The 27,845-nt window shown below is 38.2% G+C and overlaps 1 protein-coding gene across 14 annotated transcripts; it reads left to right on the top strand.

Annotated features, from left to right (window-relative positions):
• Positions 1-25,812, top strand: NEDD1 (NEDD1 gamma-tubulin ring complex targeting factor). 14 transcript variants are annotated; one of them, XM_040556607.1, is made up of 15 exons: positions 1-198; positions 1,483-1,626; positions 3,219-3,313; positions 4,804-4,920; positions 5,958-6,098; positions 11,494-11,723; positions 12,696-12,897; positions 13,836-14,022; positions 16,865-16,996; positions 17,178-17,225; positions 17,693-17,916; positions 20,043-20,199; positions 20,491-20,647; positions 22,714-22,780; positions 23,502-25,812. In XM_040556607.1, exons 2-15 carry the CDS (start codon positions 1,491-1,493, stop codon positions 23,604-23,606), a joined length of 1,998 nt encoding a protein of 665 aa, XP_040412541.1. In that variant the 5' UTR covers positions 1-198; positions 1,483-1,490; the 3' UTR covers positions 23,607-25,812. The 14 variants fall into 14 exon arrangements, with proteins under 14 accessions (XP_040412541.1, XP_040412606.1, XP_040412587.1 ...); XM_040556672.1 differs by having other exon boundaries at positions 111-198; positions 3,223-3,313; XM_040556653.1 differs by lacking the exon at positions 1-198 and adding an exon at positions 539-686 and having other exon boundaries at positions 3,223-3,313.
• The last annotated feature ends 2,033 nt before the right edge of the window (positions 25,813-27,845 follow it).

Here is a 27,845-nt window from a genome sequence, read left to right as displayed (position 1 = left end):
AAATAGATGCAATAACGATATAATTGCTGTAGAGAAGTAATAGGGGTATTTTGTTTAACAGTGACATGTTTTCTCCACTGATCCTGAGTTCATTTACGCAGATTGGAAGTGAGGAGAGCTTGGTGAATCACAGCTCTGTCACCAAAGGAAAATGAACGGGCTGTTTCTGCTCTACCAATCCCGAGCACCACGTACAAGGTAAGGATCCATCTGAAACCCCGTCTCCACAGAACCACTCAGTCCTGCCAGCTTTCATGACTAACGGTCCTTCAACGGCAACCTTTTGCTAACTCATTCTCTACTTTACTCAAAGTTTATACTTCTTATAGTACACAGTTTGTAGTATAGTATATATATACTATAGTATATCGTTTATTCAAAGCTTATACTTATAGTGTAGTTTACTCTATAGTATAGTATATATATATACTATACTATAGAGTTTACTCAAAGCTTATACTTCTTCTCCAACCCCCCGCCCGCAGCCCCAGCGACGGCGGCACCAGGACGCGCCCGCCCCGCCCCTCAGCCCCTTGCTCCATCCGGGCCACCGTAGGCGCCGCGGGGGCCGTTGGGACGGGCCGCGAAGTTGGCCGCGGCGCGGAAAGTCGGGGCCCCGCCGGGGAGATCGCGCGGCGCGGCGCGGCGGGGCGCCGCTCATTGGCCGGCAGCGAGCGCCGGACCCTGTAGGGAACTGGCAGCAGGAGCGCCTCGGCCAATCGCGGGGCGGGCCGGGCCCGATCCCCGGGCAGGCGCTGGGCGGGGAGGGCCCGGGGCCAGGTGCGGGGGGCCGGGGCTCTGCGGGGCCGGGAGCGGGACCCGTGAGGGGAGCGGCTGCGGGGCGGCGGCTTCCCGGCGGCTCCCCCCGGCTGCGCGCCCCGGGAAGGCTCGGGGTAACGGCTGGGCAGGCGCGGGGCGCGCGGAAGGGCCGCTTCACGGGCCGGGCTCGGCAGCGGCGGCGCTGAGGAGGGGCTGGCCCTGGTCGCTGCCCCGCTGCCCGGGCTCTGGGTTAAAGCGCTCTCGGCCGTCTCCCGTGGGAGGGCGAGGGGAGCGCTGCCCGGCCCCTCGCGGGCCGATTCCAGCTGATCTACCCCCATCTGCTGGCGGGACGCGGGGTCGCCAGGTGCTCGCGGTGGGCGTCTTCGTCTCTAGCGGAGGCTCAGGTTGCAGGCTAGCGGGCTCTCTGCTAATCTGCATGGATTCTGTCAGTATTCATAGCCCTGAGATGCTGACGTTTCCTTTGTGAAAAGGAAAACGTGTTCCCTGCAGCAATTTCAGTAACAAAACGTGGGGCGTCTGCTGCTTCCATCAGTATAATCAGTTGAATGGTGTTAACAGTGTAACTCTCCAAATAAATGTCCTTGTTACCAAGAAAGCAGCACTAAATGATATATACGAGATTCTTCTTGACTTGTAAAGTGACCTGTTTTATGTCTTTACTTATACATGTTTTCATTAACCGACTTATTTTTCCGAAAATAGGTGCAGCCATGCAAGAAGGCGTACGTTTTGCTTCAGCCGGAGACGATGTTAAAATATGGGATTCCTCGTCTCTAACTGTGGTGGAGCAGTTCAACCCGCATACAGCCCCGCATCTAGTCAGCTCACTCTGTTGGGCCAGCAATAGTATCCTTTACCGTTTCAGCCATAGCTAAGTGGGTGTTCTGCAAAATTACACTGCATTTTTTTTTTTTTGTAAAAGTATCTGTAAATGACAGCCCTGATGTGAACTCTTGTATAAAAAGATTGGTATATCCTGTGAAGAAAATTTTGTGGTTCTCTGTGTTGAAGTGATTTACAAAATAAACTCATGCTGGTAAATGCTTCTGAAGAAGTTTTTCTTCCTTTAGGGGGTTAACACATTTTTAATGATTATGATACGCTCGAATTGCCTACCAACTGTAAAACTTATTGTTTCTTTAGCAGTTGATTACAATTTTCACTTTCAAGGCAGTGCTTAATTTACTGACAGGGATGAAAAACCCCACCCAATTGCTGATTTAATAAAATTCTATGCATAGTGTAGAGAGGAAAAATGTAATGTTGTAATTGTAGTAGATTGAGAGGGCTTTTGTTTGTTTGGCTTTGTTTTTTTTCTTCTTTTTGAACAGCTTCCCATTGATTCTAATAGTAGAAGTAGTCATTGCTAAAGTATTCTTACCTCTTGCTCTGTAGGCAGTGGTTTTCTGCATGCTGTTTGTAGCATTTATAGAGGAAATATGAATGTGTTGGATCATTATGGTTTACACATGAAAATCTAACTGTCCCATGTAGACCTTACGCCTGTCTTGGAGGCCTAGAATAGGATGATGATATGAATAGCCAGCTGGGATGTGAGTGTGGGAGAAATTTATTGAAAGTAGTGCATTATTGAGCAAACAGCTGTATGCCTGTCACAGGAAAGGGCAGCAATGTCTCATCTTGATGTGAAAGAAGGACAGTGTGTTAGCACATAAACATGATGTCCTGAAAGTTCTGAATTCATCTGTCCTTTAAGTGAGAATATGTGGATATGTCAGGAAAAACCAATAAAACAATCAGAGGACAAATTAATGTTTTTTTTAGCTATGTTTTTTTTACTTGCAAAGAAACTGAAGCATAGCAAGGAAGAGAATGACAGGGTCTTATTTTTTTTAATGTATACGTGTGTGTGTATACACACGTATGTGTATATATCTAGATGTGTATATATACATGACATATATAAATATATACACACATCTGTTATTAGTAAACTTGAGCTATAGACAGCCTGCATTGTCATGCTTTGTTCTTCAGAGTCCCCTCATTACTTCAACCCTCCAAACTAAAACAACAAAGTATCTTACTTTATATACTTCGGAGTGCCTAACCCAGTTTTAGGTGTGAAGTATTGAGTTTGGCTCTGCCTAAGCTAAAATGTCTTGAAATGATGAAAGAAACAGCAAATACTAACTTGCGTAGTCCGTTTCCTCCCTTTTCCTCCCTCTATAAACTGGAGATACTTCTCCTCGGAAAGAAATTGCACTGCCTTGTACTGGAAAGTAAGGGCTGTATTTGCTGCAAGAGCTTCTTAAGGAAAGCTTGTAAAATAGCTTATGTTTCTATTTCTAGGTCCCTTCAAGGTACAGTACTGTGGACTGTTTAACCAACATGTTTTCTGTTCATTGAGGGAAACTTACTGTTGCTTGTATTAATCACAAGTACAATACAGTTATGGTCCATAACTTGTGACTAAGATAGCTTCCTGGTCACTGCTTCTGCTGTTGGTGATAAAATAGTTGTTTCAAGCTGTAAAAGTAAACCTGTTCCACTTTTTGAAATAGCTGAAGGAGTAAGTATGACTAATCGTGTTCTTTTTTTTTCTTATATTTTTTGCCAGACTCCATCTTGTGTACTATTTGTATCTTATCTCTTCTGCATGTTGGGTATCAATTTTATTTCTGTATAGTTAAAGGTTCTGACATATGAAAACCATGTCCTTGAATATATTTATAATGCACGTAAGGAGTGGGGGAAGACAGTGCTTCTAAAATAGTTGTACCAGTGAAAAAATACTAATGCATACAGTATGTATACATCAGCATCTGATACTGGTGGCTTTCTGCTAAGGGAATTTGCCTGCTGAACCCCCGTGTGACAGCACCAGGCAGTCAGGGGTTCAACCTTGATCCAATAAAAGTGGTCAGCAGTACAGAGCCGAAAGTTTGATCTTCATTTTCAAACTTGATTTGTCAGCATTATGCGTGTCTGTGAATTGTACATTGAAAAACATGAGTGTATATATAAAGGTTGTTCTTAGAGTAAATGTGCCCTAGGTTCTGGAACTAGTTCTGTGAAATAGGCGAACTTCAGTTCTAGGCATTTTTTTTCCTGTTGAACAGAAATGTGGCACTATAAACTCTTGAGAAAGCTGGACATAGTTTTAGAAGAGTTTCTTGACATGGCTATTTGAATGACTTGTTCGTGTTCAAAACAGTTCTAATTATTCTCCTTGGATAGCTATTTTAATGCTAATTTTGTCTGGAAATGTTCTGAAAAGGTGTTCAAACTGGGCTTTGAGGTTTGCAGAAGTAAACACTTCCAGAGGTGGAGAGTTTGTCACAGAGATTCTACCAAATCTGATGTAAACCTAATGCAATCGTTCCCAATTTTACCATGTCAATAATTAGATGGACTTGTTTTTTCTCTTACTTCAAATCTCAGGAACTTAAAAGTGAATTTTCAACGTGATGGAACTGAATAATTTGTCCTCGATGTAGGTCTATCATTAAGATTGACATTTTTTTTCAAAAGCTGGTACTTCAGTGATTATTTTAAAAAGAAGCACTCTGTGGAATTATGAGGTTTGCTGCTTTAATATTCTTTGTAATGTTTAGGGAATGTGAAGTACGTGACTTAGACAACTTTTTAGTATTCTTCTAAGGATTTTTTTCCTAAACGTGGCGTTTTCTTTTTTACAAGTCTGTTCCCAAATAGAAGTCAATGATTGCACTTGAGAGAGCTAAAATTTAAAGGGAAAATGCATACTGAGGAAAAGGATGCTCAAAGAATGTAAAATTGGGATAGGAGGATGTGAGCATTTGAGCGTTTATTAATTAGTATATTTAAACATTAAAGTATATTAAATGTATGTCCAGACTGAACTGGATATTAAATGTGTCTTCGTGAGAAATGACTAGTGTACCAATAGATTCATCAGTCTGTGGGACTGTTTGTACTAATGAAGGTGAAGACACTATCAGTGTGCTTTTAGGTAGACTTGAATGAATCTCTTAATTGTCTTTAACATACCTTCTGATTTTTATTTTTCTTTCTTATCAGGCAAAACAGACGTGTGTGAGCTTAAATTCCAGTTCTCTGTATATTGCAAGTGGAGGCCTCGATAACACTGTTAATATCTGGGATCTCAAATCCAGAAGGGTTCACCGTAGCCTTAAGGTAAGCGTGGCTGGGGAAGAACTGTACCCTTCTTGACTTCCAGATTTTGTTGCCAATTGTAATAATAACACGCTTTCTCTAAGTCAGATATCTATAGGATCAAGTTCACAGGTAGGAGCTGGCACACGTGTGTGTCTCACTTAACTTTGTGTTCTTCATGGACTGTGAATAGCAAATTGAATTTAATAATCATGCTAAACTTGATGACTCCAGGGCTACAAGTCTGTAATAATGAATGTTTAAATTTTCAGAATAGGTTTTGTATTTTGAGAATTTGCTTTGATATTCTCTGGCGTTTTTCCAAGGCTGTATTTCAGATAATTGCTGTTTCTGATATTTCTACCAAGAAGGTGCTTTTTTAGTAGAACTAATGTTATGTGTGAGTTCTTAAATAAGAATTTTGTCCTTATTTAGGATATCTCTTGAAGAAAGATGCTACAGATAGGTCTGATTCTTCAAGTTATGGTTTCAAACAAAATTACTGAGTAGCTAATATAATACTTTATATATCTTTTTATACTTTTTGGGCTAGAAATGCTTTTTTTGTCTTCCCCTGCATTTTCAGTAAACACAGTATCCTCATTGCAAAAGACTATAATGAAAAGCTATCAGGTTAAGTTTGTGTGTTAATACTACAGGTAACAGAAGGGGAAGTTGGCACTAGTACCTCAGATTAACAGAAGGTCTCTTAAAATCATCTCTGGTTTCTGAAAGACCTTACTTTTAAAATAACATTGACGCCTGTGGTAGTTCTCTGGTTGTCTCATTGAAATACTGTATGTAATTACAATATTATCTTTGCGAATTTATTAAAGCAGTCTTCTGAAAACTTCCAAACAGTGGTTAAGATATCATGGTTGATCTTCAGTACGTTCTGCTACTGTTTTCTGGGATATTCCGCAGTAACTCTTAAATATACATATTTTTTTAATGTTACAGGTGGTCAGGAAAAAAGCCATCAATTCCAACAGCATGAATAGGATGGATATGGTTTTCCTGTATGTCTTTAACCCTTTCTCTCCAACCCTCCTCCACAGGATCATAAAGATGAAGTTACATGTGTTACATATAATTGGAATGACTGTTACATTGCTTCTGGGTCTTTGAGTGGTGAAATTATTCTACACAGTGTTACCACCAATTTATCAAGTACTCCCTTTGGTTATGGCAGCCGTCAGGTAGGCTCTGTATTAACTTACTTTTGAGTAGGAAGCTTTAATTCACATTTAGTGTTTAGAAATTGAAAGTATGTATCAGGAGCCTTCTGCTTTTGCAATAATTTGCCAGAATGTGTGTGGTTTTTTTCAACTTCAGTTATCTGTTTCCTTTTAACTTTTTTTAAGAGTGCCCTAAAGTGTCTAAAGAGCAGACATCTGTGTGTATTCTAGTCTTAAATAATAGATAACATGGAAATACAATTGTATGATGTACCTTTACTTCTATACAGTTTACAGCAAACTTTATTTTGTAGGCTCTGCTGCCTCAAGAACAAACTTCTGTGCATCTGAGCCCTGAACGAAAAATAGTCAGCTTTACAAACCAAAGTAGGATTTCAGTGCGTTAGTTCGTTGTTGCAAACAGCAAAGACTACATAGCCTGGGTTCTGATTTATCCAGGTTAATCAGATTTACAACTGAGCAGAGCTATCTGTACAGTAGGGGAGAATCTCAGCCTATGTTTAGAAATAATAAATTTATTTAATTTAGAGATTAAAATTGTACAGCTGCTCAAAGAGTAAAAGCAATGAGACTTTTATATAACCTAGTTAGGTATTTAGGTAAGAGTTTTGGATAACTAGTGTGAAGGAAAATGCTCAAAAGAGAAACACAAACAGGTGTACTACTTAAGGGCTTTGGTAGGGGTTTCAAATCCAAGTCCTTTTTGCAGACTCAAAAAATATTGCAGAATTAGTAGGTATCGTTAGGGGAATTCCCTTGATATAAGGGCTTCTGCAGTAGTAAAGGAGATGTATTGTCCCACTGGAAGTCCCAGAGTGAGTTCTTAGTGTGAATGTTGTCTTAGGAAAAGTAGAGTTTGCGCTTTGGGCACTTTTTTAAATTTTTTGAGTCATTTGCATAGAAGTAGGAGCTGCCTAAGGGATGGAGAATCATTGCCTTGGTACTAAAGCTGACCTTTAGCATTGCAGGGAATGCTGAAGTTAAGCCATAGTTTTCTGTTACTGCAACAGTCTTGTCAGTCCTAGATTGATGATGGAGTGGGAAGTTAAATTTTTCTGCTGTATAGCATGACCAATATAGCTTGATGAAGAATGTCTTATGACTTTATAGCATCACAGGGATTTCTGTTGGAGAAAATCCATTAAATTCAAACTGTCTCTGCTTTCAGGTGCTGCAGCATCTTTGATCCATCACCATAGTCTCATACTTATATTGAAGGAAAATTGTACTTCGTGCTTGGTTTGATCTTAAAAATGTGTCTATATAGTCAGTCCATTTTTCTGATTTGATTGTTATGATGTTGTGAAAAACATGGATGTGAGATGAGCTACAGGAATATCCATGGATGGTTTAAAAGGTTGGGGTGAATATCCAGAGGGGGGACTCTTCTGCTAGTTAGTTGGAAAATTAAAAAGAAAATTCTTGTGAAGACGATTTCCATCAACCTGTTTGATATATTCAACTCTTTCCACCAAAAAGTGATTAGGAATAAGTGATGCAGTGAATAGCTGTTTTGGCAGATGAAATCAAGAGGCCTACTGCAAAGCTGGGTGACCTTTAAGATGGCTAAAGATCTTTGAAGTGTTAAATCAAAGTAATTGCAAGTGCAGAGCTACTATTCACTTTCTAAAGGGGCCTCTAACACTTTCTAAAGGGGTGCAGTTATTTGATTGCAGTCTTCACTTACAAAATTAGAACTCAATTCCATTTTAACGTGATGACTACTTGGATGCTCCAGTTTATTAGCCTAGCGTATGTTCTAAGAATGATCTTTGTTCTTTTGTGCAAAAATAGCTTTATTTTTGTTGGGGGGGGGTTAATTGGTACTTGTAGAGAACTGCTGGATTAATTGTGCAATGAAGCAAATATATGAAGACGTGTGTAATTCTGTTAAAGAGATTGAACAAGCCTTTACTTGATTTATAGTTCAGGGGCCCAGTTTTCTAAGAGTAAGCTTGAATAGATACACGGTGTATTGTTCTGCTTGATCTTGGCACTGGCTGTCTGGCTCAGTGAGCGTCACCACTCCTTAGTAACTTTTCTACAATCGGGGAATGTGAGGTCAAGCTAACCTTATAAAATCTAGCTTGTCTCTGTTTGATTCCACGTGATGGAATGTAGTTTCCTTGCCAGTTAATTTCTGTAATTGTATAGACTCTACAAGTAGTCGAATAGCCCAAGGTTGCAGTGCTTTCTGTGACTTTAAACAATTTTCTTTTCATACGAGTATTGGCCTACATTCTCTTAATTGATTTTGATTTAGAAACATCTTTGTGCTTTATTAGAGTCGAGTCCTTGCAGGGAGCTGTTTGCCGATCCCATAATTTGTCTTTGCTGTTGGTATTCATTAAGACTACCAGATTCTTATCTGCGTGCTGTTGTGAGGTTGAATTGAAGTTTGTTTTGAAACATAATGATTGTTCAAGTCTTTACTGCCTGGTGCTGTTCTCCTAGCAACAGGATTTATTTTAGTTGTTTGAACAGCTGGCTGATTTGTAAAGATGTGTGATGAGTTCTGGTCACCCCATATAGTGAAATAGTCTTCGGCTTTTAAAGCTATCAGTTGGGTTTACGTCTGCTTTCTCTCTTAGAAGGCTCACTATGGTAAAGGAGATAAAGAATCTATATTATCTTTAAATGAGACAGTTGGTAACACTAGACTACTTTTGGTTTAGTTTTGGGCTATTCATTTGTTTTCCAACAGGGGAAAGCCCTGAGTGCAATCAGTCCTTCTCAGCAATGGGCTAACCATTTTCTGAACTGCACTGTTCCTAGTTTGGCTGCTTTACTATGAAGCTTAAAGATCAAATGTACTTTTTATTTTCTACAGAAATCTACTTCGGTCACAGCTAAGGCACAAAGACGCATGTGGTTTGTTTTGCTACATTGACCAGTAAAATGTTTTGAAGAGGGAGTCATGTTTTCTTTGCCAGTTCAGTACCTTGTGCTAAAAATGTTTTCGCAAGTTTTGTGTGTGCAGAATTCCCAGAAATCACCAGGAGTTGCACTTACAGAGATGTGGGGAAACTTTCTTCATATTTGCTCCTTTTCTTGTAGTTTTCACAGATAAGTTTCAAAACATGGCTCTTCACAAATAATTGCTGCATTCTAAATAAGCTTGAAATTATTTTTGTTCCTAATTTAGAAAATGGACACCCATTTCTATTTGGAGATGTACTGAAGCATATTTGAGTTTCAGCTACGCTGACTTAAAATAAAGCAAATATCTTAAATATCCTTGTCACATAAAAATGTGCACAAATTTAATCCTCTCAGTTCCTCAAGTCTGATCTAGCAATCGCATTGTTGCAAGAGAAGTTTGCTCATCTGATTCAGTGGCAGTGAGGAGTGAATCGGAGCTCTCCCCACACCTCACACGTCCTTCATCAACAAACTAAAGTTAAACTGAAGCTGCTCTGAGGAAATGCTGTGACTTCAGTGAGAAGTGTGGAGCAGAGCTCGTATGGGGAAGGCCTGTGTATGAAAGGAAAGAGAATTCTCCTTGGGCCTATGAGATGAGAAGGGAAAATGAGAAAAGAAGATGGGAGACTTGAAAGGATAACGAGGCAGATTTGAGGAGGGCTGAGAGTAATACTGGTGGGTGGGAGGGCAGGAGAAGGAGAAAATGGAATGTGAGCAGATGCTAGGGCAGTAAGGAAGGGTGAATAAATTGGAGAGCTGTGAGGGATGGGAATGTTTTCCACGTAGATCATGTATGTAATTGAAGGTGTTATTCCTGAATCTGTTCATATTTCAGTTTATCTCCACAGAGTAAAAGAAATATGCCAATAAAAATGTCACCACCATGCCGGGTGGTGGTCCATATTAACTATATATAGACATCTTCTGTTTTATTTGAATATGCAGTTGAGGGTACCACTTCTCTGTGGAGCAGCTGGGCTTCCAGTGAGACATGCAATACAAGTGCTAGAAACTACGTTTGAGGCAAATGAGCCAAGAAATAACTCCAGTAAAATGAAGTTAAAGAGGATAAAGTCTAGTACTGTACGTTGTGGCATGGATTATGCCAGAACAGTATACTAGGGGTTTTATAGAACATTTTCAGAAAAAATATGTCTGGGCTTGAGTGAAGCGCTTGAGTCAGTGCCTTGTGAGAAAATATTAGAGAGGATGGAGGCTAAAAGAAGAATTAAGGATGGGTCAGAAATTTTCTGTCGGGGAAAAAACCAGTAATATTGAAAGAACAACGTTTGATTTGGTTATCAGTAGCTAACCTTGTTAAATGCTTTCAGTAATGGTTATAATATGAGATGTAGAACTGTGATGGGACAAAATTGGAAGGTATTGCCTGTAAGAGAGAGGATTGCAACAAACTCCAAAAAGGATTCAGTAACAGACAAGAGAACAATACGCCAGTGCAGAAATCAAGGTACCAGACTTAGGTCACAACACAGGCTTTTGGCATTACACCGTGATCTGAAAGTTCCCAAAGGAAGGAAGGGCTTGGGCTTCTTCATCATAAAATGGCAATGAGCAACCAAAACAGATTGTATCACAAAAAAGAAAATGCCATCTAGGATATATCACGAAGAGTATTTACAGTACAGAGGGAAAGTTTTACCACATTTTTAAAGGCAGTAGCAAAATATTTTGACAATCATACAAGACTTTGATTGTCCATGTTCAAGAGAGATTGAAATAGGCCTCCTTCCAAGGAGGCTGTGATGGTGACTGGGGAGTTAAGGAAACAATTTGAAGTGTAAGGGTATTACTGTTACAGGAGTGAATTAGCACAAATAGGCCATAAATAAAACTAATCTGGAGATTGAGTATTGTAATTTAGTATTAGAGCAATGAGGTTCTGAGGCATCCTCTGAAGGAATATGGTGGAAAATAAAATATTTTCCTGCTTCTGAAATGCAGTTTCAGTTCCTATATTATGTAGTCCTGTGGTAGCAAGGCAGCATGTGATTAAGTCAGGTGTGTTACCCTGTTCCATGGTCCTAGCTCACAGGGTAAAGTCTCTTCTGTAGGACCTTCATACCTGAGTAGCCATAGTCTGTGTTTTACCAAATTGGCTTGTACCCAAGGACTTGAAAAAATCAGTGGAGGGTAATTAAGCTTATTACTCCTGGTCTCAGATGAATAAGTGAAATAATGTAGCTTTTTGCTTCTTTAATTTTTAGATGCAGCGTGTGAGTGTTGTGTTGTGTTTTTGTTGTTGTTGTTGTTGTTGTTGATCAGGGCACATGCTGCCCCCAGACAGTAAAAATTGCATTGAAATGTGAAGTGAACTTTGTGCGTATGTGTAGAGTGGCCAGCCTTTGTAAAATAGTTTAACTTAACATCTGTGTTCCTAGTGTGTGTATAAAATACTTCAATGATGTCTAATAGTGGTGTTAAAATTTGAGTCTGTCTATTTGTTTATTTACAGCCTGTTCGACACTTGAAGTACTCATCCTTTAAGAAATCCTTGTTGGGCAGTGTTTCTGACAGTGGAAATGTAACTCTGTGGGATGTAAATAGTCAGAACCCGTATCATAATTTTGAAAATACTCATAAAGCACCAGCTTCAGAAATCTGCTTTTCTCCAGTCAATGAGTTGCTGCTTGTAACTGTAGGTTTGGATAAAAGAATTATTCTCTATGATACTTCAAGTAAAAAGTGAGTATGTTAAAGACCTTTTGATTTTATAGGGGCTTCACTTGGCTTTATGAGCCGAAAAAGCACATCCAACTATGACATGAAATATTTAATTCAGACCATGTTCAGAGAGGTTGAAGTAGTTGGCATATTGCTGCTGGAGAACTTGTTCCAAAGTCCTCTTTGCTTTTTTTAAACTTAAAATGGAAACTAATTCAGGTACTGCACAAGTGATTGCTCGCAAGTGCTTACTTACTGGCTTTCTTGTTGATGGTATAGCTTCTGTGATGGCCAGTATGGCCTGTGAGGACCTGCAGCAATCTGAGCTTAGCTTGCCTGCTTTTCTAGTTCAAGATATAAGCCATAGCTGTGGTAAAGTGCACAAAATTGATGAGATGGTTAGCCTTAAATATAGACAGGGTACGGGATGAAAAAGCAGGTGATGGGCTGTGTAGTAAGAGGGTGGGATGGCAAGTGTTTTCATGGGACCTTGGTTTTAGCGTGAAGTGCTTTAGTGTGCTTTTACTCTAGCTGAATAAAGCAGGAGTCTTACTCTAGTTTGGAGGGTTTAGTAGAAGGATGCAAACTGGGACCTGAATTCTTTCTAGATCTGTGGGAAGGCTAGAAGTGATAGGCTTGGGAAACTAGAGGATATAAGCCATATATTCACTGCAATTATCATTTCCAGCAGCAACTAATCTAGGTGTCAGAACAGCTGTTTATGAAGGCAATTTGATCCTGTCCTGATGAAATCTTCTGGAGCGGATGCAATTTTAATTTATTAAACATCAGTACTTAGTATGTCTAATCCACTGTTCCTTAAGGTATTTTACTGGAATTTACTTGGCACTGGAGAAGCGGAACTACTGACCTGTAGCTGAAATAGTAAAGCTATTTCTACAATTATTTTGTTTTGATAAGTCTAACCATAAAAATTAATATCTTGATGAGCTTCTAAAAGTTTCTTTCTCCTATTCTTTCTCCTGTTTGAAGATTACTGACAACTATAGTAGCAGATTTTCCTCTGACAACAGTGGACTTCATGCCTGATGGTACTACTTTGGCTATAGGATGCTCCCGGGGAAAAATCTGCCAGTATGACTTGAGAAAATTGACATCACCAGTGAAAACAGTTGCTGCTCACAAAGGCTGTGTGAAATGCATACGTCTTCAGTTCAGTAGCACTTTTTCCAAGGTAAAACAAAACATACAAAACGTTTCCATTTTATTGCTCAACATTTAGATTAATAAAAGCAAATGTAAGTTTAAGATCTGAGGAAAAATTAATAAATTTCCAAGCATTATAGATGCCAGCAAAGCTGACTCATATGAACACAGAGATATAAACTTTATTAACTGCTCAGTCTCAAGTGAGCGAGGGGGTGTTTATGTGAAGTTTTCCTTTTTTTTTTTTTTTTTCTTCCTCCTTAGCTTCAATGTAGAAATGAGTGAAACTTTAATCCTAAACTTCCTGGTGTGAATGTTGCCACAGGAGACCAGTTTGTGGCATCTTAAATTCATTTCCAGGCAGCAGCAGAAAGATTTGTAGTGGCCCTTTCACTTATGGGGAAGATGCACAGCAGCCCATCTTGAGGTATTTTATCTGTGGAGGATTTGATTAAACAGTATAGAAGGCTTACAAGGATCTTTGAAGACCTAATTAGGCTCTACTTGGTCCAAAAAACCCACATACCAATACCTAGTGGAGATGGGAGAAAACCTTTTGAAGTGGATTCTTTACTGCTCCAAGACTTTGTTCTTCCAGCACAGTTGCTGCTGGTGGTTGGCTATTCTGTTAAAACTTGTACTCCCTAATAATGTAATCTCTTATTTTTCCTCTGTGTAAGCCTAGGTTCAAAATTGGCTAGTGTCAGTTCATTCTGTCGTTACCTTCAGTTCTATTCTCTTGCAGGGTCATACAATATTCATATAATAATACAGAATTTTCCCATGTTCTTTGAAATTACATTGATATAGTTCTTTTTTTTTTTTTTAAGATTTGTAAAGGCATATCTTCTAGGCAGACTTTGCAATTTGAACTTATTTTAGTGTTTCAAAACAAAGAGAATTGAACTTATTCTTTCAATTGAAAGTAAAAATATAATAATTTCTCATTTTTTTTTTTTTCTTTAGTCTAACCTTAAGGGTTCTTCAAATAAGCCTGTATCCAAAAGAATAGAAGTCAAAGCTGGTAGTAATCTTGGAGCAAATCAAAATATTGGCATCAAAAATCTGGCTTCTCAGACATCAGCAACAGTTTCATCCCCTCTGACAGCACCAAATGAGAATAAGGGAGGAGAGTTTCTTCAGGAGAAAACAGGTAGTGCCTTCTTCCTACTCCTATAAATTACTATTTGGCATAATTTTAAAGATGTAAGGAAAATTTAATGATTTGACCATTACAACATAAAAACTACTCTGAGGGAAAGGCATTTGTTTCAAAGAAGTATGCGCATGCATGCACATCTGCACCCTCTTTTGCCTCCCCCACAACATGAGACACTGTGAAATTGTGGGAAGTGAATTTGGTCAGACTACAAGCTTTAGAAACTCTTGCTTCAAGTCCATAGTTTTAGACTTCGTATACATATTTAAATGTTAAAGAAAAAGCTTCATGGTAACGTTGTGGGGCTCTCTGTCTTTAATTTCTTGTATAGTATCCTTATGTGTGTAGTGTACTTCCTGAAGTAATGTCTGTATGGAATCAGAGCTAATGGTTTGGAATTCTATCAATAAACAGGAGTAACAGACCTGACAACTACCTAGGCACATGAACAGGAAAAGACAAAACAAACGAAACCAAAAACCTGAGAGCTGCATTGTATTTTTTTTTTTTTTGTATGAGGCATTATGTCACATGGTAGGAAAGATGTTAAATATAGTTGCAAGCGTGATTAGTTGTATAACTGTACTTTGTATTTATGCTTCTGAAATTAACAATTTTTTGTAAGAATTCTAAGCATGGTTCTGAAATTCTGCCACTGCATGAAATGTGCTGTAAAAATTTTTGTTAATTCAAGAATTCTGAAAATACAGTCAAATCAGTAACTGTTAGTCTGATTCTTGAACTCCCCAAGTCATTTTAAAGCAACAGCACTTTTCCCTCCCTTTTTAAAGAAAGAGAAATACATGTAGCAACACTAATTAGGCAATAAGCCGCTGCAGTCCACAGGGACACGAATTAATGACCTCCCTTGGGTATGCAATGAAGTGTGAGGTGAAGTAGATGCTTCCTATGTGCTCCAAGTGTTACTAATCAACATTACTGCATAGTGTGGAAATTGTATTTAAGTCAAAAAAGCTGTATGACTTACTATATTTATTTGAAAATGTAATGGTTGTTAACCCTTAAGTAGGACCATTCATAATAAGTAAATGTTTTAAGAAAATAAAGGTTTATGAAATAAATATTTTTTGTGAAGCGGAATGTTCAGTTTGGAAGTAAAGGGTCCAGTATACCAAAGAAGATACAGTCTTTAAACTTAAAAAATGGGAGTAGATGAGAGACCACAAACTGCATTTTTTCTGTGGAAAATTTTCTAAGCCCTGAAGATTGGTTTTAGCCTTGGAGAAATAAGGAGTGTTGAGTAAAGTCATCTAATAGCATATTTAAGTCAAAAAAGCACCTGTTCATACATCTTGTAAATGGACTGGAGATTTTTGTCACAGATATTTTAGAGTCCAAAACTATAAATAAATTCAAAATGTGATGAGACGTTTGTATGTACTTCCAACTGGCTTCCCATAAACTTCTATTTAATAGTCATCCTGTGGTTTAGATAACTCCTGCATTTAGATTACAGTAAATTGGTTAAAAAAAAAAAAAAAGCAAAAGATGTTTTGTCCTGTTTTTATATTGTGCTTTTTCTGTGTAGGCCTTCTGAAGGTTCTGGCACAGGTTGATACTGCATTTTTAGTCTGACTCAGAACTGACTAATTTACTTAACTAGCAAGCACAATCCTATGCATGCCTCACAACTGGCACATACAGAGTGGAAAACATGGTATAATAATATATTAAAGTGATATTTTAAACCTGACTCAAGTCCCAGTTTATGTAAATACTTGGACATGATTAAGTGTAGTGATCTACAAAGTTATATTTAGATCTCTTTTACTTGAACCCATATAGATCAGTGGTTATAGGTTTTAAGTTTTTTTTTTTTTTAATAAAGTAGGTACACATACAAAAGCTTTATTTAGTAGGTGATTTATTTCTAGAAAGCTTATTTCTGTATTGAGTGGCACTGATGCTTTTCACATACATTTCAACTTATATGAGCAAAATTTGGGTATTTCTAGAGGAAGGAGTTCAGCGAGGGCAGAGTAGCACCTTGCTTATATTCCTGATCCAGTTTTCAAAGCATAATAAACTTTGAAAGTTATTTAGGTGGTTGTTAGCAGTTCAGTTCACTTCTCCATGTATTCCCAATCTAAAAACTGTAGTTTGAATAATCACTCTATGTGTGTGTTTGAAGATATGCTTCTGTTTGGCAGACAACTGTGCATGCTACCATGCATCTGAAAGATGACTGTTTTTTTTTCCTTCTGGACTGGGACAAGGATAAGTCTTGGGCATGGAGTACGGAAGATGTAGGGACAAATTCTTTTGTCTGCAACTGCAATTCTGCTGATTTCTTAATATTAGAAATAAGCAGAGAATATCCTGACATTAGGTAAACTTCAAAATAGGGGTTTCTTAGAATTTCTCTTTGAATGCTTAATGGCTGGACTGAAGCAGATTTATTTTCTTCCAGAATCAGTTTAAATGTTTTTAATCTGAATGTGGTCAGCTTCTTAGCAAACGGTGTATTTGCTAGTTATATCATCTGTTACTTTGTAAATCTACGTGATTAATGCAGCAAATTTATCTAAAAATGAGTGCAAGAGTTTCACAACTTCTCCTTCCTTTTCAAAAAGAGGAAAAAAAAATCCAGCTGTATTTTTGTTAATAAATATCTTAACTTTTAGTTACGTTCACCTGTGTTGACAGCTCATCAAGTTCAAGTTGACCCTCTAATTAGAATCTGTTGGTAGATGAGATAGTTCTAAAGTACTTGCTAGACTTACCAGGCATCAGGCTTGCTATGAGTTTATTTAGAAATAACATACATTATTTTTGGAAAGTGTAAATGGTTAACAATGTTATTGTCCTTTTAAAGGCTTTCCCCGTAGCTGCAGCTTGGATGTGATTCCATCTAAAGAAACAGATCATGGGAAAAGTGCAGACTTAAATAATTTTGATGACTTGGGTCGAAATAGTTTAGGAGATGTGTTTTCTCCTGTCAGAGATGGTAAGTTGCTAATACTGAAATTTGTAAAACATAATTCATCTGCATAGCATTACATTTTGTCGTTTGTTTGTGCCTATTTGGTTTTTCAATTTGTCTTTAATTATTAACTGGATGCAACGATATCAAAACTACATCAATATTCATTTAATAAACAATTTGTCTATATTCTGCTATTTTGTAGATATTATCGCGTGTAAAGCAAATGAAGATCCTTCAGGAAAAGGAGATGGTAAACATACTTTTAGTATATTTTTCTTTGTCAGTAGGCACTGGAAGTCTACACTAGTTCTTCCATGCTAATTTTGTCATACTGTTGAAGGCAAAGAAATGATGCAAGCAGATGCTGGAACAAATGAACTTCATGAACTTATCTGGAAATTGTCTAACTTGCTGAGGAGCTAAGACAATATGTGGTAACAGGAAATCCAAGAGTATGGTCTTAAAGTGATTTTGTTTTCCCTTCAGGAAACTTAGAGTGATGTATATAGGCTTTTCATGTTTTATTACTTTCATAAGGAGAGTGACAGCATAAGTTGGATTTGGGGATTCAGTTTTTTTGCGATGTGTTTTTGGGTGACTATTTTATTTGTTTTGTGTGGATGTGTGTTTTTTTTGTTATTTTTTGTGTGATTGTGGCTTATTTGGTCTTTTTTTTTTTTTTAACCTACGTGTTTTATCCTTTCCTTTTAATTTTAGGTCTGGATTTTCAGTCCTACCTTTCAGGTTTGGATTTTCTCCCGCAGCTCACCACTGCCTTTCCAGTCAAAAGAAACCCTGTAGGCAGTAATGCACAAGGGATACGGTCTAGCCCACTACATGCACTTGTGGGATCTCCAATTAAGGAAGAAGAAGAACATCCAGAGACTGACTCCAAGAAAACAAATCTTGGAAAACAAGAATCTAAAGAATCCTTAAAACAGGTATACTTTATTAATTAATACTTGTTATGAGTACTCTTTTAGAATCTGACAATAGAACTACCCGAAGGAAAAAATTTTTAATAGTGTCCCAGCTAAACTTATTTTGCAGCTCTCTTCATACTGTTGGCACAATCTGTAAAATGTTCAGTCTGCAGTGTGTTGGTCTACAGCAGTGCAAAGCTGGTACATATTTCTTGATGCTGTTCCCCATGATATCCTTGTCTCTAAATTGGAGAGACATGGATTTGATGGATGGACCACTTGATGGGTAAGGAATTGGCTGGATGGTCGCACTCAGAGTTGTGGTCAGTGGCTCAGTGTCCAAGTAGAGATCAGTAATGAGTGGTGTTCCTCAGGGGTCATGGGATTGGCACTGCTTAACATGTTTGTTGACAACACGCACAGTGGGATTGAGTGCACCCTCAGCAGATTTGCCAATGACCCAAAGCTGTGTGGTGCAGTCGACACTCTGGAGGGAAGGGATGCCATCCAGAGGGACAGAGGGACCTGGACAGGCTTGAGAGGTGGGCCTGTGCGAACATCATGAGGTTCAACAAGGCCAAGTGCATCTGCGTCTGGGCAGGGGCAATCCCAAGCACAAATACAGGCTGGGTGGAGAATGGGTTGAAAACAGCTCTGGGAAGGACCAGGGGGTGTTGGTTGATGAGGAGCTCAACATGAGCTGGCAGTGTGGTCTTGCAGCCCAGGAAGCCAACCGTATCCTGGGCCGCATCAAAATAAGCGTGGCCAGCAGGGCAAGGGAGGTGATTGTCCCCCTCTATTCTGCTCTTGTGAGGCCCCACTTGAAGTGCTGTGTTCAGCTCTGGGGCTCCCAGCACAAGAAAGACATGGATTTATTAGAACGAGTCCAGAACAAGTCTGATGATCACAAAGATGATCAAGGAGCTGGAACACCTCTCATGCTGGGACAGGCTGAGGGAGTTGGGGTTGTTCAGCCTGGAGAAGAGCAGGCTCTGGGGAGAGCTCATTGCAGCCTTTCAGTACCTAAAGGGGGCCTACAGGAAAGCTGGGGAGGGACTCTTTGTCAGGGAGTGTAGTGATAGGACAAGGAGTAATGGCTTTCAACTAAAAGGTTAGGTGTAAGGTAGAAATTCTTCACTCAGAGGGTGGTGAGGCCTTGGCACAGCTTGCCCAGAGAAGCTGTGGATGCCCCATCCCTGGAAGTGTTCAAGGCCAGGCTGGATGGGGCTTTGGGCAGCCTGGTCTGGTGGGAGGTGTCCCTGCCCATGGCAGGGGGATTGGAATTAGATGGTCTTTAAAGTCTCTTCCAACCCAAACCATTATATGATTCTATGATTAAATAAGCTCATACTACAAAAGTTCATGTGAAACAAAACTGGGCTAGCTTGAGGAATATGTTGATTGTTCTAGAAAATCAAGAATGATCATTAGTTGGTTTCAAAGAATCATAGAATTATTCAGGCTGGAAAAGACCTCTGAGATCATCTAGTCCAACCTTTAACCTAGTACTAAGTCCACCACTAAGTTCTACATCTACACGTTTTTGAAGACCTCCAGAGATAGTGACTCAAACACTTCCCTGGGCAGCCTATTCCAATGCCGCAGAACCCTTTCAGTGAAGAAACTTCTCCAAATATCTGAACTAAACCTCACCTGATGAAACTTGAGGCCATTTCCCCTCATCACTTGGTGCTCGTAAGAAGAGCCTGGTTGCACCAGTATGATTCTTTGTCATTTATTAGGTCAATTCTAGCTGCTTCTTTCCCTATTTATTCCACGTCTAAATTCTTGCTTTTTGAGATACTTTTGATATGCTTCTGTTGAGACCCTGGTTCCTTCTGTATGGCCTTTGAGAAGTCTGAGTTTGCTAGGAATGATATTTATAAATTTAGCACAAGATGTTTGATGTGAAAATTAAGAGGCCTAGTCTTTTTTTGCACTCCTTCCTATGTATGTGCGCTTGAGGCAATTTTGGGGTATTTAAGCCATCAATTTTTAAGAAGTCTTGCTAGAGGAGGAAAGCATATATTTATCAGTAGGTTCCTAAAACCAAAAGTATTTGAAAGAAATACTGAAAACCTAGTTTTTGAGTGTAATTAGATAATTATAGTAAGTAAGGTTGTGGTTTTGATTTTGATTGTCAGCTTTCCAAGCTGAACTCAGCAAGTGCAGAATCTGGAACTTTAAGTCCTCCGCCTCCATCCACTGCTTCCAAGACTGCTGAAACAAATGAGCGACTCGTGAAGAATACTCAGGCCCATCTTGCCTATGATCTACCCTTAAATGGTACTACCTCAACAAGTAAGTTGATCATTTTGGCCCAGTTTTAGATGTGGTTGACTGTGAACTGATGCAAAACCTGGTAAAACGGACCACACGTTAAAACAGAATATACCAGGCTGGATTTGCTTGTAAATTCAGTTAGCTCTTGTAGAACATTTCTGTTTGCCCACAAAGACTTGTACTAAACTTTCCCCCTCCCCCCACCCCGTGGTAGTATTAGAGACAAAGCATCAACAAGCCTCAAGATGAAACATTCTTGTACTCCACTGTAATGACTTTTTAAAATTTTATTTATTGTTAATTTTAAAGGTCCAAAGATAACATCACCTGTCACTGCTGGAGTTGCTAGCTCATTGTCAGAAAAAATAGTAGAAACAATTGGGAGTAGCAGACTAAATGCACCTCTGACATCAATCCAAATAAACTTCATTCAGAATATGATACAAGAAACAATGGATGACTTCAGGTACTGATATTTATGCAGAACATTTTGTTTTCAATGACATGTTTTCTTAGTAAGATGTTTTAACATCTGCTTTAGCTTATTTCCTACTCGCATTAGGAAATGACACCATTAACAACCTTAATCTTGGAAATCTAGGTATGAGACTTTATTTTGAACAGCTCTAGTGGCTAATTAGATTGATGTCTCTGAGGGTTTTTTATGTGCATGACTTCGCTAACATATTTCCAGAGTGAGCGTTTGAGTACTTTTCAGACAGTAAATTTGTGTGCATAATGAGGTCCTTACTGCTTTCATGCAACCTCGTGCTGATTTCTTTCCCTCCCCCCTTATCCCAGAGAAACTTCTTCTCTTAAAGTTACCACTGTGGCAAGTTTGATCTGGACAATTGACTTGTGTTGGCTTTGACTGTTGTTTGCTTTGCATGTATAAAGCAAAACGCTTTATATTTCTGTTGGCAAAGCTTTGCATAAAATAACATTTGTGCTGTCAGTGATGCTTGGTGTCAGATAACTGTTATTTGTGGATACTTAGTTAACTAAAGTTCCATTCACTTCATAAAGAGAAGTCAAATTAGCAGAAGTTACAGATTTAGTATGGTGTAGTGTTACTTTAAAGTCTTTTGCTGATTCCCCTGAGTACAAAAAATCTAGGACTTTGTCAAAAGGGTAAACCTGTTATTTTCTCACTGCCTGCTTGTGAAAATGTTTCCTTGTATTTGCAGTTCTAAGCATGCCCGGAGATCAGACTTCACTCTGTTCTGGGAATTCCATGTTTTGTCAGTCTCCCCTCAGTTTTTGAATCTACTAGCCAAATTCAACCGAATCTGACAGGAGCAAAAGTTTTATAATTTTTGAGGTCTGTGTTTTCCTTGAAACTGAGGACTAGACAGAGCAGAAAGATTTGAATTAGTCTCTGAGGGATAAGGCAGCAGAACTCAAATTCAGTCTAGTAGAAGCCTGGCTGATGGATAATCACGTAGCTCAGAATTAGTGCAATAGGCTGCCTTCTTGCCTAGGAGAGTATCATAGGGAATGTAACGCAGATTAGTCTGCAAAGGGCACAGATCCCTAGAACATGAGGCTTCGTTAATTCCTTTGTCAAAAACCAGCTTCTTGTGTTTCTGGTAACAGTCAGATTGGTCTCTTGGACTAGGTGGATTTGCGCCAGCTTTTTATAAAGAGGGCTGTTAACAAACCACTGCCTGTTGGCTGCCATCTGTTATAAATCTGGGCTGACTTGTCTAGTATTCCTACTTCTCTGTTTATTTTCATTCATTTTGAGTTGTGTGTGTGTGTGTGTGTGGTTGTTTGTGAATACTTCAGGGTTCCAGGGGTGGTGGAATGTGAAGATCTAGACTTTCTTTTCTCAAAGCTGTTACAAATTTGCAGTTATGGTAGAATGTTAATTGTGAACAGGTGAGTGATACAGCTCTTAGTACTGCCTTTTTCGGGGGGAAATGACAGACCAGCCATAATAAACAGAATAAGTAATTCATGGTAGCATGGCTGATCCAGGTCAGCATATGATATAAATCTTTCTTTCTCCTGCACTATAAGTGTTTTTCTCTTCTATCACACTATTTTTGTAATAGCTTTCTAATTCTCATTACTCAAAACATTTTTGTTATTTTACAGTAGTTTCCTTGTGATATACAAAATTGCTGCATCCTGTTAACAAAGAATACTTGTTATAGCACTCAGCACTTGTAAAGCTGTAGCTGGCAGAAGACCTAGATAAGAAACTCTACGTTTTATGAAGTAAATAACATAGGTTTTCATGGTATTTCAGAGAGAGAAACAGGAAATGGATACTTGGGCTCAAAAAGGGATGTTTCTAAATAGAAAAAAAACTAAATTGTTTTGTATGTAGAAAAAAACATTTAAAACTTATTTTCTGTAAGACTTTTGTTAGGACTTTAACTGGTGTTTCATGGTTTAACAGTTTTTAGTGTGATATTTCATGATGTCATGAGGGTGAAGAAGTATAGAGTTTGGGGTACTCAGGACGAGATAATTTCTGCTTGCTAAGTAAAGCTAAGCATTGTCCTTTTGCAATTCTTCCCCCAGAGAAGCATGCCACCGAGATATTGTGAATTTGCAAGTGGAGATGATCAAACAGTTCCATGTGCAGTTGGTATGTATAAAGAGTATATGAACAGTTGACATTTTTAATAATGTCAAAGCATGTAAACTATTCTGTCAAAACTGGAAATCAATTTTGCTTATTAAGAACAAGAAAGGGAGGATGGGATGTGAAGGAGTGGGAAAATGTGAATTGGAATCTGTTTATTTTGTGCTTAAGAAGTAAACGTACATGTTGGGTAGGTATCATGAATTTCATATTTCAGGGGTTATAAAATGACAAAAGGGAAACAAATTTAGCTGTCCTTTAGAAAGAACCAAGAGATGGGGTAAGGATGGAATAGAGGAAGTTAAGACAGCTTCACTTAAGGGTATCACATACATGCTGCACTGTGTTCTGTGTTCTTTGACTTCACCATTTTATGAAACTGTTCTTTTGATCTGCATTAAAAAAAAGACCTTGTCTTGGTACTGAACATTTTAATGGAACCTGCATTAGTAGATATTTCATCCTGAAGAAGTGCAAAATATCCTTTGATTAAATATTCACTAATGTATTAATGATCAAAATACTGTGTATGTCAAAAAAATACTACTTTTCTTACCAGAAATTTAAAAACAATATTATCTCGGTTGTTTAATTTTCAAAAGAGATATGAAAATGGATAGGATAAAGCTGGAGGGAAAAACAAAACAAAAAACAAACAACAACAACAACGAAAAACCCCACAACTTTATAGCTGCTTATTGGGTCTTTTTTTTCTTTTCTCTAGAATGAAATGCATGCCTTACTTGAACGATATTCTGTAAATGAAAGCTTAGTAGCTGAAATTGAGAGACTACGAGAGGAAAACAAAAGACTGAGGACTCACTTCTGAAAGATTCACACCGCTAATTTTGTTAGCGTGAACTCACTACATGTGGTGTGTTGCTTATGACAGATCATCCATCATCACTGAAGTCTTGTATGAAGACCTGCTATTATCTTGAACATGAATCTTTTCTAAATAAAAGGTGTAAGATACTATAAGTAATTATAACTTGTAACAGATAAACACCATATAAAGAATGTTTGCATAGTCATGCTAACCATCTTGAAATACATCCTTCTAACAGAAAAGCTGAAAGGATAACTACATTATCAGAGTTCTAGCAATATGCGAAGTGCCTTTTTATAATCAAAACCAAAACAGGACAGATGCATTTTGTATAAGATTTTTTGATAATACCTACTTTTCTATTTCCTTCTTTATTTTACTACTGTCAAAAACAATCACTTTAGCTTGCCTTTCAGATACTTTTTTTGGAGAGAAGGGGAGAGAAAGCTCATCTTCTGCATGACATGGAGCCTACAGTATTTAGTTAATCTTATTCAACTGGCAACTCTTCTATCCTGAGTAAAAACTAAGTTTGAAAATATTTCCAAATTCACTGTCCATCACATTGTTTATTACATTTATAACTCTGAAATCTGTGCTTGTCTGCCATGAACTTGTTGCAAACACTACTTCAACTGCATAATGACACTTTTTGTTACAACTTCAGCTATGAAGATAGAATTCTATTTTACTTACACATTTGAATATTGTCATAGCTTGTCCAGTTTGAGTGCAACTTTAGATTTCAAAAAGTACATACACAGCCATTAACAACATAGCATTGAGTAAATGCAGCCTTTCAGACTACGGTTAAAGCACCATCCTACTCTTCCCCCTCCCACTTCTGTTCTATTAATTGTGGCCCAAACTTAATATTGAGCAATTGTGTTGCTGTTTGGCCTGATACTTTTTTTTTAGCATTATTGCAGCCTTTTTGAGATAAGCTGCATACCAAATGAAACTAGTGTCTTAGCTGTACGATTAACATAACAAATAGTATTGAAGAGAAATCATTACCTCAGTAGTATAATGCTATCATACTTGTGTGTAAATGTTTTGAAATGAAGCTCAGTATGAAGTCTTGACTGCTGAAGTTCATGGGAGATTTGTCTTGCTCTTTATTTATGCTGAGAGATTAAATTCAATTAAAACTTCAACTTAATTTCATTTTAAAATGAAATTTTTCAGTTTTAATTTAAATTATAAATTTCTCTGAAAGATCTCTTCTACAAATGCTTCTTGATATTAAAATTGTTCTGGAGGCATCTTAATCTTCTCACTGATATTTGGTGGTTTCCTTTCCTGCAATCATTAAAACTCAAACAAGGAAAGTCTGAGTATGTGGTGAGTTAACTAGTTAAAACATCAAGTGCTTAAACTTGAGATGGCACTCTTCCTTGAAATAAGAAAGCCATAATATATAGTGTAACTTATTTTTAAATGTTGTAAAACTGAGAAACTATCTATACCCTTTCACTGTCTTTACCTTTTATTTTAAGTTACGTTTTAATGTTATTGACAAATATAATCTTGTATCAAAATGAGGCTGTTCAAGTAGTCTTCAATATTGTGGACAGGACTTTAAATGTCTGCAGTTTTAAAAGCTTATGAAAAGCAGTAGCAGTATTTCTATATCATAACTTCATGGTGAAAGAAAGCAGAGTAAGTTTTATGTTGTAATTTAACACAATGTAGAGAATTAATAAAATTATAGGACATAATTTTAACTGACATTAACCACAGTTCATGAAGATAATAGTAGTTAAAATTATCAAAAATCTTCCAACTCTTCAACATGTTTTGCAGTGTTAACAAACTAACCTTGCGCAGTTGAATCTCTTCATTTGTTCCCCAAGTGCACTTGCTTGTTCGTATACCTGGATGACAGCAGGGAATTAGAAAAGTATCTTGAGTATTTGGCTTGTAGATAACTTGTTTTCTTGATTCAGAACTGCATTATGTTTTTCTTAGCTCTCAAACAGAGTCAATTATAGCAACAGTGGCTGAAAAGATACATTTTGGCCTTTAAAAATATTTTAGGGCTTTTTCCTTTTTTTTTTTTTTTCCCCCTTCATATCTCAGGATTACTGGCCGCACATGCTGTGATGAGAGGCAGTATGCTACCACTGTAGGGGAATGTTTTGCCGTGTAAACGAATCAGATTTGTATGTTAAAATAAAGCTTGTTTTAACCTTTTTGAACAAAATAGTGTGGCAACCTGCTTTTTAAGGATAATAAACTTATGCTGTAATAATGCTACTTCATAGCAGGCAAAAACCTGCCCCAAAGAACGTGTAAAGATCTACCTAAAATTCTTCTGTAACCTCTGCTGCCTCTGGCTTCAGCTAGACCATCAAATCCTTTTCACAGAAGTGTTCAAATTACCTCATGGAGTAAAGAACAGATGTACTATTCCTCCCTCCAACTTGGAAACTATTACAGTCGTGACAGAGGGATCATGTTCACAGCTAAAACTAATGTTCAAGCAGATGTTTAGGGTAGAGGAATAATCTCATCACCTAAACTACTGGTGAGTTGCTGATCTTAGATCCTGCATCATCATAATGTTTAGCGTATGGATCTTTTTTTTTTAAAATTTCCTTCTCTCTCATGTGCTTATCAGTTTGGTTTTTTTTTTTGTTGCTGTTGCAAATTGTATTTGTAGTTTCAAGGTATTTAGGCTCTGAAAACCCACTGTGACAGTTTTATGAGAATGAATCAAAATGCCAGAGTATCACTTAATTCCTGGCAACTGCCCCACACTGCCTGATGCACAAACTGAGCTCTTCACAACCACCACCACAATAATGATTGTGCAAGTTGCTCAATACCCCTTCTACACGAGGACCAAGACGTATGAAGAGGAAGAAAATGCTTTACAGGCTGTATCCCCAAACCGATACCATGGATACTAAAACTTAAGAGGAAAAGCTGTAAAGGATGATTTGGACATAAGACAACAGCTTTCACACTGTGGGGTGTCTAAGACTGCCGGGTGCGGTACTATTTGCTTGCTCTGCCACTGTACTCCTGCCTGTGTGATCATTACAGGTGAGCGTCGAGCTGCTGCACCTCTGGTCTGACTCAGTATGGCTGTTTTCATATTACCTGTTGCAGTGCATCTGGGATATGCTGATTAATAAGTTACCTGAGATTCTTTTCACAGTTTGTTCTTACGCTCTTCCTTAAGCATCCTGTGCTAAGCATTGGCAAAGATACCAGGCTGGAATGACAAGAAGTAAGATTCGGAGCTGTTTAAGATAAACTGTAAAATTAGCTATCAGTCTGAATGTCTCTCTGTAGACAAGAAAGTACAGATAGCAACTGTACTCTGACGCTTCATGTTAGCACAGTTACAAAGAAATGTAACAGTGGAACTGTACTCAGTAAAGATTTCAGAAGTCATTGTAAACACATCGTGTTTAGTTCGTTTTGGCAGGCCAAACAGCTGTGGGACTAAGACCCATGAGAATCAATCAGGATGGAGACAATGATCGGTTATAGTATTGTGCCTGTATCAGTTGCCAATAACACTTCCTGTGAAGTCGTCACTTTTACTGAAGTTACAGGCTCGTATGAGATGTTTTCATTTCTTGTGGAAACCAAGCCTATGATTAGGATTTGTACCTAGCATTTTCAAAATAAACTGTCAGGAGCTTTTCTGGGGCAACGCATATAACAAAGTGGGCTGAAGGAAGCGCTGATTTTCAAGAGCATTTTGTATGAGATGAAGGGGAGGGAACAACAATACAAATTTTTTTTTGATCCAGAAGGCACTTCAGATGTCAGAGTAAGCTTAGAAACTTCCACTCAACCTGCAGAGATTTCCAGGTTATTCTCTCTTCACCTGAATTTTGTCAACTGCTGACTAAATCAGAGGGAAGAGAAGTATGGACTGATGCTACTTATTTGTTAGCCTTGTTGGTACTTTAAATACTCGCATTTAAATTAAGTAGGATGTGTCATCCCTTCATGTGGACAAATTATATCAGCAGAATATTGTTCTTTGCTCTCTCTTAGTTCTAATAGGTTGGAATTGCAGCACAAATGGTTGGGCTTTGGGCTCTGCATCTCTGTTGAATTCATTCATCATTTGTCCTCTCATTCTACATCGTTTGTTCTCCCATTCTTAAAAATACTGAGGCTGGTTTAATGGAAAGTTACGATGCTTCCCACCCCTTTTCTTATACTACAATATTTTCTGTATAGAAATTACTGGGAGACTTTTTTTTTTTTTTT

The sequence above is a fragment of the Cygnus olor genome, chromosome 1 (genome assembly GCF_009769625.2).
Source record: "Cygnus olor isolate bCygOlo1 chromosome 1, bCygOlo1.pri.v2, whole genome shotgun sequence".
Lineage (NCBI taxonomy): Eukaryota > Metazoa > Chordata > Aves > Anseriformes > Anatidae > Cygnus > Cygnus olor.
Note: the sequence above shows the minus strand (reverse complement) of the source record. Positions and strands in the feature narration are given on the sequence as shown.

Coding starts and splice junctions, on each gene's coding strand:
- NEDD1 (XM_040556607.1), top strand. CDS start 1,491: ATGCAAGAAGGCGTACGTTTTGCTTCAGCCGGAGACGATGTTAAAATA. Junction 12,898..13,835: donor TCAGTAGCACTTTTTCCAAG/GTAAAACAAAAC, acceptor TTTTTTCTTTAG/TCTAACCTTAAGGGTTCTTC. Junction 14,023..16,864: donor GTTTCTTCAGGAGAAAACAG/GTAGTGCCTTCT, acceptor GTCCTTTTAAAG/GCTTTCCCCGTAGCTGCAGC.